The 20,331-nt window shown below is 48.0% G+C and overlaps 1 protein-coding gene across 1 annotated transcript in view; it reads left to right on the top strand.

The window, feature by feature from the left end:
* Nucleotides 1–20,331, top strand: part of TRIM28 (tripartite motif containing 28) — a 563,778-nt gene that overhangs the window by 110,000 nt on the left and 433,447 nt on the right. The window contains exons 3-4 of the mRNA XM_085616663.1: nucleotides 2,269–2,401; nucleotides 13,641–13,776. Of these exons, the coding sequence (XP_085472789.1) occupies nucleotides 2,269–2,401; nucleotides 13,641–13,776 (269 nt within the window). The remainder of the gene's footprint in view (nucleotides 1–2,268; nucleotides 2,402–13,640; nucleotides 13,777–20,331) is intronic.

Genomic DNA, 20,331 nt, shown 5'->3' with positions numbered 1-20,331 from the left:
CCTGATTCCCAGGGTTCTCCGGAAGTTGAAAGCGGAGCCCTGCACACTCATCTTGATAGCTCCAGCTTGGCCACGCCAACATTGGTTTACAGAGCTTCACCTTCTCTCCCTGGAACCGCCGATCGGGTTGAAACCGTTTCCATCTCTTCTAACGCTCAACAACCAACAAGTCCAGCATCCGGATCCGGCATCTCTCAAATTATCAGCTTGGCTCCTGAGTTCAGAGTTTCAGGGTTTAGACATTCCTCCTGATTGTAGACAAGTTCTAGCTCGACCCGAGCAGATAGTACCAACAGAACGTATTCATTAAAATGGAAGAGGTTTTGTATCTGGTACAAATCAAACAAAATACACCCTCTCTCTTCCACACCGGAACAAATATTGCCGTACTTTCTACATCTGGCAAAATCTGGTCTAGCGCATGCCTCCATTAAAGTTCACCTGGCAGCAATATCGCGCTTCAGGAGATCCTCTACAGGTCCTTCTCTGTGGTCTCATAGGCTTATTAAGCAATTCCTTAAAGGACTGTTTAGAACATTCCCTCCAGTAAAACCTGTACCTCCGGCTTGGGATCTCAACACGGTTCTGGCTCAACTCATGAAACACCCGTTTGAGCCAATACACAGAGCATATCTTAAGTATCTCTCCTGGAAGACTGCGCTCCTTCTGGCCCTTACCTCGGCAAGGCGAGTGGGGGAACTCCAGGCTTTCTCAATCCAAGACCCTTTCTTTCAATTCAAACAGGATAGGGTCATTCTTCGAACAAATCCGAAGTTTATCCCTAAAGTTCCCTCACAGTTCCATCTTAACAAGCCGATCGTGCTGCGTTCATTCTTTTCAAATCTGCAGACAGCGGCAGAGAAAACCCTGCATTCCTTGGACCTTAAGCTCTGCCTAAAGTTTCACATTGACAGAACGAAACCATTTCGTAAATCTAACCAACTCTTCATAGCATACAGTAGGCCTAGAAAAGGGCTACCACTAACCAAACAAATTATCTCTCGCTGGATCTCTTCAGCCATTACCTTCTGTCACCAGCAAGCAGGGAGTCCACTACTCTCAACAGTTCGTGCCCATTCCACTAGGGCAATGTCTACTTGCATGGCACTGTTTGCAGGAGTGCCCATTGTGGACATTTGTAGAGAGCCCTTTCTTTCATCCCACCATCCTTTCCTTGTTACGCTCATTTCTCTACTGTGATTGTTGCCTCTGCTATATCATTGCTTCTTGGTACTTTCTAATTTTTCACATGGATATGTTATCTGTGAATGTTTATATGCTGTACCTTGCGAAATGTGCTTTCCATTGCTTACTATTCTGATTCAGGCATGTGAATGTATGAAAGATACCCTAATACTGGATAAGGAACGCGTTACTTACCTGTAACTGCGGTTATCCAGTATTGGTATCTTTCATAGATTCACATGCAACCCACCCACCTCCCCTGGAAGGGCTCTCTTGGATCTCTCAGTGATACAACTACTTAGCACTGTGCTTACGAAAATCTGAGGGACTAGAGCTCCTTCCAGGAAGGTTCTAAAGGGTGGTGCTAGCTGATTGGCTAATCGCCAAACTTTGGTCCTTTTTACATAAGGATGTGGATATGTTACTAAGATAAGGCCTTTTGGGCCTCTTACTCTGTATGTCTACTGAGGCATTGCTTTGTTTATTTACCGGGGACTCCCATCCCGACGACGGGGAATGATTCAGGCATGTTAATCTATGAAAGATACCAATACTGGATAACCGCAGTTTCAGGTAAGTAACGCGTTCCTTCTTTCTTACACATTCCTTTCAGACCACACAAGCATTATTTTCAGGATGGACATTTCTGAAGTGTCCCTGGGTGCGATATGTTGCCAACAAAATGTGTTCTGTTACATAAGAATAATTTGTATTTTGCTGTGACTGGACCAATGATTTCTGAAGTGTTTGGTGATCTATCTTTCTTCAATTTCGAGTTTGGTATTAGAGTCAAATTGGTAGTATATGATAATGAAACTTTAGATTTGCAGATTTGCGTCAGTGCAATCTAGTGCTTGTTCCTCTGTGTAAACAAGACTGAGAAAACATATTAACATTTCTGTTAAGCCATGGAGAGTGTAAATAGTCTTCCCTACTCCCCAAACAATGGTGACCGTGTAAATATCTATTAGCCACATTTCCTTCCGCATTGAGGTTTTCAGCGAGTCTACATAATTATTTACATGGATTATATACTACTATTGTGTAATTTGCTTACATTGTTCTCTGCTGATAATCCTGCAGAGGTGTACAAGCTGTGAAGATAATGCTGTGGCTACCAGTTACTGTATTGAGTGTACTGAGTGGCTGTGCGGAACCTGTGTGGAAGCCCATCAACGAGTGAAGTTCACCAAGGATCACACAGTCCGGACCATAGGTAATCAATTTGAGACTTTTCTTCACCAAGTACATCTCCCTCTCAAGTTTGTATGTTGTCAATTCATTTGCCCAGTGTTAATCTGGCTGATCACGTAGCCAGACTGAAAAAACAGTGAGAACCATACATATCAAAGATAGTTATGCAGTAGCGTTGGGGAAGAGATTTATTTTCCAATAGTTTAATGCATCCTTGAGCATGTGACAGCAGTAGAAAGATGAACTGGTCCATCCATTAATTTGAATTAGTTGCATTTTGAATTCTGTGTTGATTAATTAATGTTTTAGCTAGCTCAAGCTTGCCACAGCCACATTTTCAAAGACCATTGTAATAGTACCACAACCTTCTGGTGAATGAAGTGTATATTTAGGAGGTGTGGAGTAATTGTTTAATGAACTATTTTTTTTTTTTTACTCTTCATTTCCTCTCCCAGACAGCTTTATGATGTCTGGTAGTGAAAAATCTTTTGTGGGCTATGCCAAGAGCGTACGTTGGCTTGTAGTGTGCCCACTGCTTCTGTTGGTTGGCTTTACTTACAAACTCATTTGCTTGTTTTTTTGTGTGGCCTTCCTTCATTTCCTTGTGTCCCTCCCATGGAGCATAGTGGTGAACGGCTACTGAGAAGAGTACCATGCCATTTAATTATGATCGCTTCAGAGTGACTAAGACTGTTCTGGTTCATGGAACCTCTACTTCTCTTAGAAACCCTGCAAGAATGGCTAACCTTGTCAACACATCTGTTGTCCTGATTCAAAGGCAAGCTTGACCAAGCAGATCTAGCATCAGTTAAATTGCACGCCTGGCTCCTGAACATAATGTGTTCTGCAGTTTAGGCATTGTGGATGAGTGCAGAGTAATTCTTCCACAAGCCAGATCTGTGTCAACGAATACAACTTATAGTGCTAAATGGAAGTGATTCTGTGTATGTCGAAAGCACAATCCTCAACCAGTATCTGCATTGCCACATTAAATCCTGCCATATCTATTGATTTTGGATCAGTCGGGTCTTACTTATGCATTGATCAAGGTTCATGTGGCTGCAATTCCTCGATTCCAAATAACTATCGCTATATACTAGCAGATTAATATAAGAATTTATGAAAAGCCCCTTTAGAGCTTTTCCTCCAGTGAGAGGGCCACCAGTTCTGTAGGGGGTAAACACACTCCTCTCCAACGCAAAGCTGTTAGAATCAATTCATAAGACAGGTATCCCACATTTGTCATGGAAAGTGGCGCTATTTTTTGCCATGACCTCTCCAAGAAGGGTCTTTTCTCCTAGATTTTACTATTAAGGAACCCTTCTTTCAGTTCAGTGGAGACAGGATTAGCCTTGAATCTGAACAGAGCCAGCACTTTTAGAATATCTGATTGGCTTTTAATTGCATTTGGAAATCCTTAACAAAGGCTTGCTTAAGATTACAAGGGAAAGCTCACTGGGTGGCAGCAGCAATAATCTGTAATGTAAAAGTCGGCACGGCAAACCAAGGCAAAGTTACAGCACTCGACTAGAAGCATCTCACCTTCTCCAACACTGTTCTCTGAAGTTCTGTTGATAGACATATGCAGTACAGTCACATGGTACAACAGATCTAGTTTTACACAGCACTAGCATTAGAAAGGGACAGTACAGAGAGTTGGAGCAGGTAGTATTGTCCATAGCTATTTGTGTATTTCTCAGACAGATTTCCTAAGTGCAACGAGTATGTCCAGACTGGAGTCGTGTCCTCACTGTGTGACTGAGACCAAGCTGAAGCCTATCAACAAGGCCCTAATAGACAAAAACTTGTCTGGGGTTGATAGTGTTCCAGTTCATAGGAGATCTGGACTGGCAGTCCACGCTGGACTGTTATATTTGAGGAAGACAAAGTCTGAATTGCGTATGGCTCGGTACTGTCTGAGGTGGCATTGTGAACACAAACAATGGCCTGAGAGGACCAAGATTAATTCAAGCATTCCATGCATCACTTTTGCATTCCACATCTGTGCCATATTTTGTTACCCAACATCCACTAAAACACATCTGTGCCATATTTTGTTTCCTACCATCTGCTGAAGCGTTTAGATTATACTGCTTGTTAATCTGATTCATACAGCTTTGACCGTTACGACACCAGAGAAGAAAAGCTACTTGCTTGTAATTGTAGTTCCCCAGTCTTGTTTCCTTTTTTAGATTAACATGATGCCCACCCTCCTCCCATCATGAGTCTCACCTCAATATATAATCCTTTACACTTGTTCCACGAAATCTGAGGGATGGTGACCTCTTCATGGTGTGGTTTTCAGTCTGCCTGAACCTGATTGGCTGCAGTTGTTTTTTGTTTTTGTGTGTAGGTTTTTTAAGTGACTGTTTAAAAGCCTTAGGGCGGTTAAGCACTAGATTGCTTTAGTAGAAGTCCTGTGGGGCTCCCAGCCTGGTGGTGGAGCTGATTCAAGCATGTGACTATGAAAAATACCTGTAATGGAGAACGACCATTACAGGCAAGTAACTTTTTCTTCTGTCAGGTCTGCAGCTCCACTGTGCTATTTAAGAAGCCTAGTGAACCCTGTACAGTGCCTCCAAACATGGAAGGCAGGTTCTGGGACACAGTGTGAGAAAGTGCCTATTTTGACGTAGTTAGCCCCCATGTTTTGCTTGGTATTTGATGTGGTTTTGATTGTAGTCCATAAGTTCACTGCCAACCAGGTCCTCTGTATCTGAAAGAGACTGTTAGCTATAGGTTCCTTACCTTAGAATTACCCCCAGGCGTCAGCCTGGATCTGGAGATTTTTTTTTAAGTAGTACCCCTACCTGTCAGTTGGTGGCGTCGGTCGACTCTGCATCCGCCGTGGTCGCCAGAATGACAATGTGGTGTCTACTTAGACGCCGCCCCTGCACACTGACGTCAGTTCTTTCTTTTTACCGCACCAGCCTTGCGTATACCCGGAAAGGGCTACCCTTTTAGTCGTTTCTTAACTTTTGTCGACCTCTTTTTGGAGTCTTCTGACTCCTGGTGTACGAGAGATGTCCCATGGACAGACTGGGTTCAAGCGTGTGAGGCGGGATGCCGGTTACGGACCCCCACCTCGTGTGCCTGGAGAGCGACCCTGTCACGAAGTCGTGCTCCGACTGCTGGGCCATGAATCGGAAGTCTCTGAGGGAGCGGTCCCGAAAGCTGCTGGAGGCTCGTCAGTCAGCTCCACGTCATTCGAGATGCTGGTCGAGAGGAAGGTCTCGGGACCAGTCGCAGAGTCATCACCATCATTCCTCTTCCAAGTCTTCGAGGGCTTCGGCTAAGTCGAAGCACAAGAAGGCGGCGAGGAAGCAGCGCCGCTCTTCACCTTCTCCCTGTCCGTTGGCCGATGCAATGCTGGACCTGGAGCGTCGTTTTTCTCCAGCTCCGTCTTCGGAGCCTGCTCCTGTGACCGCTCCACTCTTCCCTCCTTTTCCCGGTGCCGGCGCGCCTCCTGCCCAGCTTCGACCTTTTTACAAAGCGCTTCATGGCATCTTTTGGGCAGCCCAACTCTGTCGGTGTGCCTTCGGCCCCGCAGAACCGGTTGAGGGCTCTGGGACTTTGAGGCCGGCGGCTTCGGGCCCGACGCCAGTTGACCTAACAGTACCTTCCCAGGCGCTGATCCGAACGACGACTCACCCAGCGTCGGTCGTGCCCCCGACCCCAGCCTCACCCCTGACTTGGAGCCGGACTGACGTCGGCCGATTTCGGCTCTGGAGGGTAGTTCTGTGCCCCTGTTAATCCCCGGTGTTCCTTTTAGGCCTAAATGTCAACCAGAGTAGGGTGAGGAGGGCTGGGATGGGCTTGGAACCCTTTAGCTGATCAACTTGATGAGCCGGACTGGCGACAGGACCTGGCTGATGCCAGTGGTCTGGATACATCCCCAGACCTTGGCATGCTTTCTCCCCTTTTCGTGTCTATGGAGGAGGGCGCGTCTTACGCAGTGGAGGTGCGTAAAGCAGATGAGGCCTTGGGCCTGGAGCTTCCTCCAGTTGCAGTCAGGACTAACCTCCAGACAGGTGCTTGAGACGGCGGGGGCTTTTTCGGAACCTCTCCTGCCCTTCAATGAAGGACGTCCTTCTAGGCACTTGGTCCAAGCCCAGCACAGGGGCTCCTGTGGACAGGGTGATTGCCTGACGCCACCGCCCGGCTCCGGGTGACCCACTTTTCTTCTCCCAACACCCAACCCCCGAGAGCTTGGTGATCCAAACCTCGACCTCTAAGGGCGCATTCCCTACTGCTCCCCCAGATAGGGAGTCAAAGAAGCCGGACTGTCTTGGGAAGATGTTTTCTTCCACCACCATAGCGCTGCGGTCTGTGAATATAACATGCCTTTTGGGCGGGTATACCCCTACAGTGTGGGATACAGTTGCGCAAGTGTTGCCACAGTGCCCGGATCGTTCTGAATCGTGCAGTGGCAGAGGGTAGAGACTCGCCCAAATTTATGATACGATGTGGACTGGATACCGCTAATTCACTGGGCAGAACGGTTTCCACATCAGTAGCTCTGAGGCGCTACGCCTGGTTGAGGACGTATGGTTTTTCTGGGGATGTCCAATCCACCTAACTGGACATGCACTTTGATGGCCGTCTCCTCTTCGTGATAAGGTAGACTCAGCGCCCGAGCGCTTTAAGGATTCTAGGGCTACTGCCGGATCCTTGGGCCTTGCGGCGACCTCTCGCCCTACACAGTCTTCTTTTCGGCCCATTTGTGGCTATGGAAGGGGTGCCTCACCACTTTCGGCCCAGTCTAGCCACTGGTTCACGCAAGAAGCCCATCCTGTGAGTGGCCACAGACGTGGGACCCAGTGACATGGGTCTGGGGGCCAGCGTGCGGGCCGTCCACCTATAACCCCCCCGCAGCAGCCTCCAAACCCTCCTAGTCCAACCTTTCAGGGCCACCAGAGACCAGTGGGCGGCAGGATTCGCCATCAACTCCCTGTTCTGCTTGGGTTTTCGGATCAGATAGAACCCGCTCAGCAGAGCCTCTCTAACCCAAACCAGAACGTTACCCCCTCCCTAGGGCCTATTCACACCTAAATAACCACATATATGTACCACTTAAGGACAGGGAATTCCTACTATATATACCAAGACCTACAAGTCACAGCCTCGCGGTCCCAAACGGACCCAGGACTTCCTGCCCAGACGGCAGCCACAGACTTCCTGCCCAGACGGCAGTCACAGCCTCGCGGTCCCAAATGGACCCAGGACTTCCTGCCCAGACGGCAGCCACAGCCTCGCGGTCCCAAACGGACCCAGGACTTCCTGCCCAGACGGCAGCCACAGCCTCGCGGTCCCAAACGGACCCAGGACTTCCTGCCCAGACGGCAGCCACAGCCTCGCGGTCCCAAACGGACCCAGGACTTCCTGCCCAGACGGCAGCCACAGCCTCGCGGTCCCAAACGGACCCAGGACTTCCTGCCCAGACGGCAGCCTTAGACAAGTCACAGCCTCGCGGTCCCAAACGGACCCAGGACTTCCTGCCCAGACGGCAGCCACAGACTTCCTGCCCAGACGGCAGTCACAGCCTCGCGGTCCCAAACGGACCCAGGACTTCCTGCTCAGACGGCAGCCTTAGCACGAGTTCATCCTATAATTACCCCGACATAATCAGTGTTACTATATATCAAATCACACAAAGACAGCTAGTTGAGCACAACTTGTTCCCCAGTTCGAAGGGCTCCTTTCTCCCTTATTCAGTTACCACCTACCTGATCAGGATTAACATCTGTTCATGTCAAGTCACAGCTGACTAGAAGAATAGGTTACCCTCTTACACAAGAACACGTAGCACATATTGCTTTACTACAAACTGAATACTTTATTGAGTTATTACATGCACACTCACGGAACATAATACATATCACATAACCTGCAAAGAAAAGAGAAAGATTAAGTTGTACACTCTAATAGTAAGGGGTTGACATCACCTTGGTCGTATGTAGCCTGCACTCAATGGTCATCTAGGTTCCCTTCTCGTCTGCGCCTCGGCTTCGCCTGGAAGTCACACCTCCGCAATCACGGGTTTACTCCCGTCTCCCTCTCCGAGTCACTGGGACCTCTTCCTCATCGGCTACTCTCTTCTCTTTGGAATATCTATTTCTCGGTTTTTCTCCACCTCCAAGTTTGTCATCTGTCTTCCCTGGAATAAGTAGCAGCTTTACTACTAACGGCCAGGTGCCGCCCATGGACTAGAAGCAAGTGCCAGCATCTGCCTCAGACTTTCACTAATATAGAGGTGCATTTTCTCATGGAAAATTCCAGCCCGTAACCTGCCGCCCACCAAATTCTTGTACCTCCCCGTGCCAAGGACACGTTCCCAGCCGGCCGGCCTGATGTAGTGTCTTCGGCATGAAGAAAAATACAATCCTTCGATAAGGGCCGGCCTGAACCGGTTCTCTCCAAGCGAATAACACCTCATAACTAAAACATCCCCTTTAACCTAGAAGCATCTCAAGCTGCCGGAGCAGAAAGAAAGATGGAGTCTCTCCCGTTTGAGGCCTACCAGGCCTGCATTCAGCACGGCTCCATGAAATACCCTCACTACAGGACAGGTTATCCCTAATACTAACAAATCTATCCCCTAGGCTATATGTGCAAGCCCTGATCTATGGGGAAGAGCACAGACTCCATTCACCACTCTAACCCTTAGACTTGAATGGAAAGAGACTGAAGTCACCTAAATCACCCTTCAACACAATAAGACCGGAAAAATCGAGCAGTACACTCCCCCACTGGAGCACCATCATGTTGGACAGGTGGGTTTTGCAGATAGGCCGAAGGGGCTACTCCCTCCCCTTTGAGACTACCCCTCCCTCCATGCCACCAACCTTCCATCGCATGTCGGAGGGTTATTTGGCCCTTCTCCGCCAGGAAGTTGCAGCTCTCTTGGACAAGGGAGCTATCGAAAGGGTCCCTGTTAAAATAGTTTGTGGTTGCTACTCCCACTATTTTCTGGTACCCAAGAAGGACAAAGACCTACGTCCTATCTCAGACCTCAGGTCCCTAAACCGCTTCCTGTGGAAGGAGAAGTTCAAGATGCTCACATTGGCTCAGGTCCTGTCTGCCCTCAACTCCGGAGACTGGATGGTAGCGCTGGACTTGCAGGACACATGTTTCCATATCCCCGTCCTGCCAGCCCACAAACGTTACTTACTGTTCACGGTGGGCCCACGAACATTTTCAGTTAACCATTCTCCCTTTTGGCCTTACCAGCGCCTCTCGGGTGTTCATGAAAATGATGCCGGTGGTCTCAGCTCATCTGCGCAGATCAGGGGTTCCAGTCTCCAAACAATCCCCCCCACCCCCCATCTCGACCACTGGCTGTTAAAGGTGAGCTCGCCCCAGGCTGTTGTCTTCCACCTCCAGACTACGGCGGACCTCCTGCATTCGCTGGGGTTTGCTATCAACGTGCCGAAGTCACACCTGACTCCCTCTCAGAAGCTCCTTTTCATCGGAGCGGTTCTGGATTTGGCACAGTTTTGGGCTTCTCCTCCCGAGCATCGAGTCCGGGATAATCGGGCTAGGATACCAATTTTTCAGCCTTTATCCTGGATTTCGATGAATGAGAATGAACCCGAGGCTGCTGGTCCTCATGGCCTCCTGCACCCTGCTGGTGGGTTATGCCAGGTGGCATATGCAGGCTCTGCAGTGGGACCTGAAGTTCCAGTGGGCGCAGCATCGGGCAATCTTTCCAACATTGTTCAGATCTCCGAGGAGACTGCACGTCAATTCCAGTGGTGGTTAACGAACCAAGATTGGGTCAGCGGCAGATCCCTTTCCCTTCCCCAACCAGAGCTTACAGTGGTGACCGATGTGTCACTCCTGGGATGGGGTGGCCACGTGGGAGAGGCGGAGATCAGAGGACTCTGGTCTCCAACAGAGTCCAGCCTCCATATCAAACTTTTGAAGTTCCGGGTGATTCGTCTACCACTGAAGGCACTCCTTCCCTCTATCAAAGAAAGAGTATTGCCGGTGTTCACAGACAACACCACTGCCATGTGGGACTGTACCAAACAGGGCAGGTTAGGGTTGTGCTCAGCCGTCGTTGCATGATGGATTACGAATGGTGTCTTCACTTAGAAGTGTTGCAAGGTCTCTGTCAGCAGTGACTAGAGCCTTGGTAGACATGTTGGCCACCGAAGAGAACGTGCAATGTCAACGGTTCTGCGCGTTGGAATTTCCAAGGCGGCACTCACTCGGCGACTTTTTTTTTTCGCAAGTAGACTTGCGGCCTCCTGTACGCCTTTCCGCCAGTACCACGTCTACCCAGAGTGCTGAAGAAGATCCAGCGCGACCGGGCCCAAGTCATTCTTGTGGCTCCAGACTGGGCACAAAGAGTCTGGCACCGCAAGATCTTAAGCATGGCCACCGATCCTCCAATCAGACTGCCTCTTCAGGAGGATCTTCTGTCGCAGCAGCAGGAACGGTCCTTCATCCGAACCTGTCCACCCTTCACCTCCTCACGTGGAGATTAAGCGACTGCAGTAGTTGACAGCTTTTGACCTTCCAACCAAAGCCTGTGAGGTCATCTTGGCAGCCAGGCGTCCCTCAACCAAGTCTGTATACACCTATTGATGGAACAAGTTTGTGGCATGGTGCACAGCAAAGGCTGGATGCCCTTTCTGCCCCCCATTCGGAGGTACTCTTGTTCATCCTCTTTAGCCCTACCCTGGGCACTCTTAAAGGCTACCTTTTGGCATGTCTGTCTTTCTTCGCCTTCCTGAACAGCCTTCTCCTTTCATGTTCCCTATTGTAAATAGATTTCTTAAGGGCATTACTCATCTCTTTCCTCCTGCTCCTTTCATAATGCCCCAGTGGGACTTGAATTTTGTCCTGACATTCCTTAGGTGTGCTCCCTTTGAGCCTCTACATAACTGCCCTATCAGACTCTTTACTCTGTAGACTGCCTTCCTTGTCGCCATCACTCCTGCTCACAGAGTGAATGAGCTTCAAGCTCGGTCCTCAAAACCTCCTTTTCTTGCTGTTCATCTGGAGAAAGTAATCCTTCACACAAGGCCCTCTTTTCTCCCCAAGATGTCTACCTCTTTCCACATAGAACAGACCATCACTTTGCACACCCTCTTCCCACCTCCGCACCCTTCAAGAAGGAGGAGAGACTCAACCGTCTGGACCCAAAACCTTTCTATCTAGACGCACAAACAAATTTTGGATGGATGATGAACTCATTGGCTATGTGGGTGCTTGGAAAGATCAGGCTGTGCAAAAATGCACCATCTCTCGATGAGTTCTCCTATGCATTAAAATCTGCTATTACCTAACGAAAAAGAAAGCGCCAGTGGGACTGCGTGCCCACTCCACCAGGGCTATGGCCGCTACTACTGCCTTGGGACATGGAGTCCCACTCCTTGACATCTATCAAGCAGCCACATGGGCGTCCCTGCTCACGTTCACCAAACATTATTGCCTAGACAGCCATGTCCGTAGAGATGGCTACTTTGGCCTTTTTGTTCTCCAGAACCTTCTGGGGTGAACTTGATTTGCAGACCCACCTCCGGGGTTGGTATTGCTGGGGTATCTATTCTAAGGTAAGGAATCTATAACGAACAGTCTCTTTCAGATGAACAAGTTACTTACCTTCGGTAACAATGTGTCTGTGAGAGACGTATGTTATAGATTCCTTACCCCCCCCCTCTGCCCCCACCCATCCTCCCTGTTCTGCAAACTGACTTCTAGGGATAGGGACTTCCTTCCACAGCCCTAGGTATTTGCACCAGTGGTCGGTGTCTTGCATGGCTCTGCGCCTCTGGCGTGGAAAGTTCTGTCAGAACTTACGTCAGTGCGCATGGGTGGCGTCTAAGTACACACCGCAACGTCATTCTGGCGACCACGGCGACAGACTTGGAGTCGACCGACGCCACCTACCGATATGCAGGGGTACTACTAAAGAAAAATCGCCCGATCCAGTCTGACGCCTGGGGGTAATTCTAAGGTAAGGAATGTATAACTAACATATGTCTCTTACAGATACATCGTTACCGAAGGGAATTATCTTGTTCGCCAGTGCTTCTTTCCTAAAAACATGTCCACAATTAGTACTTCTGCCCCCTGTAAGTCCCTATTAAGTGGTACCCTGGGTACATAGGGTCTGGAAGCTGAAGAGGGTCACCTGGGAATCCCTCACTAGGACTGTGCAACTGCCCTCGCAGTTTGCATTCCCCTGTGAGGGGGAAAATGACAGTCAACATGGCACCCTGCTGGGTGCCATGCCAGCCAGCACTGCCTGAAGATATAGATAAGTCACCCCTCTAGCATGCCTTACAGCCCTAAGACTGGGTGCACTATACCACAGATGAGGACCTATCTGCATGAGTAGATATGCCCCTAGAATACTTAAGACAATTCTTAAATAGTGTAAGTGCTAGGGAAGGCATTAGGAGTACAGGAGTAGGAGGTGGCCCATCTTTGTCAAATCCACCCTTCAGGATGAGGAGGCGGCGGCAAAGTTGAGCAGTCTTTTCACTCCCCTCCCTCTTGAAGATGAGGAGACTCCTCCGATCAGAGCTAGGACTATAGACGATACCCCCTCCCACAAGAGTGTAGCATAATAAAGGGTGTAGTCACTCCGGGTGAGGTGCCTATTGGCCTTACCTGTTACTTCCTTTTAATGCCATCTAAATCTAGTATTTAGGAAACCCCCTCAGACCTTGAGCCATCCACTCAAATTTCTACCATCTTTGAACCTTACTACATCTACTCTAAAATATGCACTCTAATTGCTTAATATCCCATTCATGGTTGATGGATGAAGACTAAAGCAATTACTTGTTTCTGACAGGGTAGATTGGGACTTTCTAAAAGTATATACCAACTGCTCCTGCTGGCAGACTAACATTTGTTGCATCAGAGGTGCAACTCCAATGTGTCCTTTGTTAAATCAATCAATCAGGTGTGTGTTGAGCGCGACTACTCACCCGTAAGGGTCTCAAGGCGCTGGAGGGGGATGGGGGGTGCAGGTTCCAGTCCATCAAGGAGGGGGGGGGGGCCTGTCGAAGAGCCAGGTTTTGAGGTTTCTCGTGAAGAGGGGAGCGATGTCTGTCTGAGGTGGAGTGGAAGGGCATTCCAGGCTCTGGCCGCGAGGAAGGCGAAGGAGCGGCCTCCCGATCTGGTCTTTCTGGTCTGATCGTAGCATTGCTAAGAATCATAAATTAGGGGGCGGTTTTCTCCTGGCACGCAAAGCATGTATGTCTGTGCTTTAATTTGTCCTTTGATGCTTTATCTTCTAGGTGGGTCAAAATCTAAAGAAGGAGCGCACACGGTTTTCTGTTCCGTGCACAAGCAAGAACCTCTCATGCTTTTTTGCGACACCTGTGACACCCTGACCTGCCGTGACTGCCAGCTGCAATCTCACAAAGACCATCAGTAAGACCCAGCTTTGTTTTACCCTCTCGGGTGTGAATGGTGGGACTCAATGAGGATCCGGGGTATTGAATGAGTGGACACACCAAAGGCCTCTCCACTTTACAGTTGTGCAAAAGAATGTGCTGTTAAAGAAGCCAGTTTTGGAATTCAGGCTGTAATCTATCGGGTGTCCTCATCACCGTAGAGTTTTATAGCCCCTTCACTGTCCTTTTAGAAACAGGTGTTCTAAATATGCTCTGAGGGTGTGTATTTATATGTAACTATAGCTCTGTTATATAATCTATTCCAGCGCTAGTGCCTGTAGATATTAGGCTTTCATTTTTCTATTCTAAAACAAATAGGACTGTTTTTCCAAATCTTAATGTATTTTCCATATAAATGTGCACACAAGTTTAGTTTTGGAAGTTTTTGTCAGGTCGGTCAGTGGAGAGAGTGAGAAGTATAAATGGGCAACATAAAGTTCTGTTCTTTTCAAATTCCTATAGTGGGTTTTTAAAATAAATTTAAACACCAAATCAAAGTCAGTCGGATAGGTATAACCTGGTTGTTAAAAGGAAAATTAAGTCTGTGCAAATCCATACTGTAAGCATTAGTAATGCGGTCAGTAGTAAAATGCACTAGTGACAATTGGTCAGTCGCAGGTCTAGTTGCGAGGAACCCACTGGGGGTTAAGGAGATGCGGATCCCAAGACCAAGCCACAACAGTCAGTTTGATGTACCTGCCTCGAAAGGCCCAGGTGCAGAGTTGTCCTGACTGTCCTTGATGCTGAATAAGGAGGTGCGGGGAGCTGGTTTGACGCTTATGAGGAAACTAGTGTAAAAAGTAGGCATTGGGGCCACTGCTGTGGACGATTGTAGGTGCTGTGCCGTTCTCTCATGTTGCAGCGTAGAGTAAAGGTAGTGGTTGCTGGACTGAAGTACAAAAAGAAGAAAAGCAACCCACCTCCAATTACATGCTCTATATAAAGAGTCAAATACAGGTGTTAATAACAATTTTCTTTTTGTACAGAATAAATCAAACGTTTCTTTAGTTATACATTCATAATCCATATATATGAGAACATAGTACCTTATCCATGAACAAAAGAGAGCAGTCCCACCGTTACAGACTAAAACTCCTACTCTCAGACCTCCTACATACCAGTCATACCCAAGACCTCATCCAAAACCTTCTTTAAACTAGCTTGTACCATGTCTCAATGACCTAGAACCAACAAAGATTCAAAGAAATAAAATTGTCCTCAGATCCAAAGCCTGGTAAAGAATTAATTGTTATACATTTTAACAAATTAATGGCCTGACAAACCTTTACAGGTCTCTGTAGGGCATCAGGGCCAGACTGGCTGTAGTGGGCACACTTTTCTTTGGTTCTGGTATGTTGTCTTTACCTGTGGGTTCCAGGGTATTAGTGCCCGTAGACCAAAGGAGTCTAGAGTTGCCTTTGGCCGTTGAAGGTGTCCCTCTGTCTGGGAGAACACATCTTTGATCCGGTACGTATTACAGTTGTGCAGTATCAGGATAGTTGCCACAGGTGCAGAATATCACATCTTTGATTTGTGCAGGTTTAGTTGCACAGACTCTGGTCTCTTCTGTGTCCTGTGTTGCAATTCAGATCAGAACTCTGGTTCTGATGCCGGGGTGTAAGAAAGTAGCTCTGTATATACTGCACCAAAGTAAGGTTCAGTGTGCACAGAGTCCACAGTCCTCAGTGGTGTGACAGAGGCTAAAGTTAGATTTAACCATACTATCTAAAGTGGTAGCTTGGTCGAGCAGTAAGGCAGTATCAGAGGACAGTGTAAAGCATTTGTTGTACACACTCCGTTAGCAAATGGTCTTACACACTCAAGAACAGAACTTTAGGCCAATTGTTTTGTATATAAAAATATATAGTTTTATTTTAGAACCACAAGTAGGTATCACAATACTTTCTCAGAATAAGATGCTCTAGTTGAACACTTTCAATAAGCAATAGACTTTTAAATGCAATCGTTACAGCTGTTGCAATAGGCAACACAATTCAAATACAATTATAACATTGAGCTCAATGGGAGTTTTTAAGTAAATGCAATTTCAATTACTTTGCGTATGATTTTCTTACTCTGGGTTGGATCCTGGATTCAGCCCCGGTGCATTTCCTGTAAACAGTTGTAAGAAATTGTTACACAGGCGTTTTTTAAGGAATATTTGTATGTTTCAAAAATCGACAGAAACATTTCTGGCAAAAACCAGGCAATGTTATCCTATGGAGGAAAATCAAGTTGTCTGTAAGTACAGTTGTAATTACTTTTCAGGGTCTCTCCTTATAACAGGTGAGTAATTTCGTTTTCGTTGATTGGGCGATTTTTTTGTGAATATTTTAACGTTTCAAAACTCGACACTTAGAAGAATTTCCAAGTAAAACCAGTCAATGTTACCCTATGGAGAAAATGTAGCTATCTGCTTTCAGGTAAATACTCGACTGGCAGAGTTAAGGTTCTGGGCATAGACTAAGGGGTCTCCCAGGGTCAGGTAGGTACAGTTACACCCTCAGGGGCAGCCGGGTGCAAAGAGAGTTAGGCCCAGGCAGGGGGCCTTTGGTTGGTGGCTTTGGTTGGTGGCTGTTAGCAGGCAGACCACGCGGCTGTGGGAGCTGGGCTCCTGGTCACTTACACAAGGCAAGTGGGGAAGTAGGATCGAATAGTTGCTGCATTTCCAGGGGCACTTGGACGGCTGGGTGCAGGGTGCTTTTGAGCCGTCGGGCGCTCAATGTATTTCAAAGGAGAAGCTGCAAGATGAACAAAGGCTGCAAGCTCGGGGATGGAGATTCTTCAGGTGCGACCACCACTTCGAGAGGTAAGTTGGGAAGCTGTAGGTTAGGTAGGCACCCAGGAGTTGGGCACGGGGGGCCGCAGGGTGCCGGGTGCAGGGGTGCCTTTTGGCGTCAGGAAATCTTACCTTCTGCTGGTCGCGGTTGGAGGGGTCTCTGGTTCTGAGGCTGCAGGCGTCGTTGGGGGCGTTGAGGGTCCTTGGGTGCTGGATTCTTGGTCACAGTCGCCGGGGTGATGTCCTCGTGGTCTTTGTCCACTCAGGCACAGGCCGGGCTCGGCGGGTGCAGTGTGTGTAGGATTCGCGGTTCCTGGCTGGCACCAGGGGTTGTTGCTTGCTTTGAGCAGAACCACTTCTCGTGAGAGTCCCAGTCTTTTAGATGAGCAAGGCAGTCATGTCCTCCGGGGTTTTCGAGGTTGCTGACCACTGAAGACGCTGGTATTTAGTAGGTTCGAGGGTCGACAGGCCTGTAGGGCTGGGGCCAAGTCAGTTGTTGTCGTCCTTGTTATCAGCTACACGGCATCTCTTCTTTCTTCTTGTTCTTCTTTCTTGTTTCAGATTTGGGATCTGAGGAAGGAAGGTTCAGGGTGCCTCTAAATATAGGGGCGTTGCAGGTAGGTAGAGGTCAGGGACCAATGGGTCCCTTCCCTGGTGTGGGCACACCCCCTAGCCTGCCACTGTCCAGTGGGAGGGGGGCAGGTGTCTAGTCCTGATTGGGTAGGGCTCCCCATCCTCAAGATGGCGAGAGCCAGGAGTTGTGCTTCACCTCACCTCCCCCACCTGAGGGGTGGGGTTGGCAGAGTCTGGCACACCCCCTTTCATCACTTTGGTTTTCCTGCCGATCTTCCTGCCAGAGTGGGGGCCTGTTGCTGAGTACAGCAAGTGGCCTGGATAAGCTCACAAAGGTGGCATGCCTTTTGAAGCTTCCCCTGCCCATTCTGGGGGAGGAGACCTAGCACCTCGCCCAGGATGTGCATTGTTGCAGACCCACGAGAGCGGATGGCTCTCTACCCAGGGTTCCAGCAACATGTCTGCTGGGTGGCAGCCTAGGCAGCCTCTCAGTCAGGACGCTGGTTGATTAGGTTCAGGGGGCATCTCTAAGATGCCCTCGGTCGTCCATCTTACATTAAATCCCACACTGGCATCAGTGTGGGTTTAATGTTTTGCCATCATGGTGCTGTGGAGTTCGTGATGACGACCTCCCAGCAACATATACTCTTAATGGCAGCACTGCACTTACAGTGCCCAGGAATGGATCTGGGTACTGTAGGGGCACAGCGCTCATGCACCTGTACCCTCACCACTGGCATAGTAAACCCAGCTAGAGGGGTGACAGGTATGCCAGTGCAGTGTGTTTGTGGGCATGGCACACAGGGATGTGTGCCATGTCGACTGTTTTGTTCTGCACCAAGACACCCAGCCTGCAAAGGCAGTGTGTGTGTGTGTGTCAGGGGACAGGGCCTCTAAGGGTGGCACAATAAGTGCTGCAGCCCTTAGGGGCCTTCTCTGGTCACAGTGCCCTGGGTACCTATGGTACCATTTACCAGGGGCTGAAATGTGGCCAGAGATGCCAATTGGGTTTAGGCTTCAATGCAGTTTTAGGGAAGGAATTCAGGCTCTGGGCACCTGATTGGCATGAGCCTAGGGCATTCTCAGGCAAAGTACATCAGCAATTCAGCAAAAAGTGGGGGCATACCATGCAAGAAAGATGGCACTTTCACACACGGGGTGCCCCTTAAATCTTAGATTTAGAATTTTGGGGGAAAGTGGCCAATTTACTAATAGCCCCAGCGGCTAATCCCCCCCGGGAGGTGACCACATCTGGGGGTGTGAGTCACATTTTCTACCCAAAGCCCTCTTTTCTGCCGCTTTTACAAATGGCAGAAGCCTTCCTTCGCTGTACAGACCAGATATCCCACCATAGGGGTGTGACTATCCTTTTCGGCGTGTACACCTACTGACTACAAAGTTTTCCCACCTGCCCAGGTGGAAATGTTCCTGGGGCAGAGTGAGGGCTGTGTCCTCCTTTGAGAGACATCCTTCTTGCATGTTGGAGGTGTCGTAAGCTTTGAAAGTCCCCGCCTTAATGTGCCACTTCACTAGTCTTCCTATCAGGAAAGGAGGTGTTGGCTCACACCTCCTGGCAGGGGGGTCAGATTCCTGTCTTGGTCGCAACAGCTCCGGCTGACAGCCAGGGCACAGGAGAGGCTTGGGCAACCAGGTGGGCAACCTCTAAGGTAGCCACCTGGGGGCATGTCACATCGACTTTGAGAGTGGATTCATGTCTGGGTGATGAGGCAAGTTGTTTGATACCAAACATGACATATTTCAGTGGTACCACGACGACCTTGGGTGCCTGGTTGCCAGCCCTTGTTATCATATGGACCTCTGATCACTTATAGTTGCCCTTAATGGAAAAGTCTACTATAGGGACATACAAGTTTGCATTATATATCCTGACCTTTTATATAATGCACCCTGCCTTCTGGGCCCAGGATGCCTTCCTTGGGGGTGACTGGCATATATTAAAAATAGCGCTTTCACTTTGCCACAAAGTCAAGTTTGAATAGTTTGCATTGCTCATGCAGTCTGCAAAGGTTGGACTGCTGTCATCTGTTAACTTGAGTCACTCAGGGGGGTGACTCAGGGTGGCACAATCAGTGCTTCAGGCCCTGGTGACCACTTGAACTCCCATTACCTGGGTACCCCGTAGCTTCTACTAGGTACTTATAAGAGGGTTAAAGTCCTTACCAATTGAGGTTACAAATACACATGTATCCTTGTACCGGGTAAGTAGGCTTCAGTGCACTGTCAGTCGAAAACCAAGTTTTAGTAGTCCAAACTGGGGGGAAAAGTGGAGGACACCTGCAAAAAGCTTGTTTTCTTAAACAAGCCTAATCTAATTTTTGAATGTCTCTACAAATGTATTAATATGGCTGTAAGTCTACTGGAAAATGATTAGAAGTAAGATGAACTATGTACTGTCCTCTGTATTGTTATAGTTTATTGGATATTCAGTAGCCATGATTTACTATCACGGTTTTATTATCTATTAATAACAGATCCCGCCTCTTTGTTTACTAATCAGACAATCTTTTTCAGATTTTTATGTCAATACCTTTTTGTATTGTAAACCAGCACAATAAACTACCTAGTGCAAGTCCAACGACAATTATGATCTAAAAGGCGTCTAACAATATTGACCAGGAAGTACGAAAAAAATGTGACTGAAGTTTCACCTACCCCTTCCTGTGCTGTACCCAATATTGTATATAATACAGTCAGCAGTAAGTGATAAACATAGACCCACTGAGCTATCTTGTGTAAACATCAACACAAGATATTTTTGTCATGGTCTATGAGCCTCTAGAAAACATATTTTACACCACCTCTATGTTGGAGATAGTCCTGCTACAACAATTTTCTTTAATGTATTTTGCAACCCTGGAAAAACGCAGCTTCTGGATCGTTTTGCCATTGCCAAAATCTATAAACGCTGTTTAACACCAATTTTCTTAAGTTATGAAATGTTGCAACTTAAAGTTAATAGTGAAAACAGTTAATGAAAATTAAATAATGAATAAACAAACATAAATGGCTCCTTTCAATATTTCTTTATGCTGCATCATTGAAATGAACCAATCATTGGTCCAAACAAAGTTTGTTATGAAGACCATGCCTTGCAGTCTGAGCATGTGGGACAAATGCAAGATCTGTGCCGTTTATTCTCAAGTCTATTGGCGGTGAGGC

Source organism: Triturus cristatus, chromosome 7 (assembly GCF_964204655.1).
Source record: "Triturus cristatus chromosome 7, aTriCri1.1, whole genome shotgun sequence".
NCBI lineage: Eukaryota > Metazoa > Chordata > Amphibia > Caudata > Salamandridae > Triturus > Triturus cristatus.
Note: the sequence above shows the minus strand (reverse complement) of the source record. Positions and strands in the feature narration are given on the sequence as shown.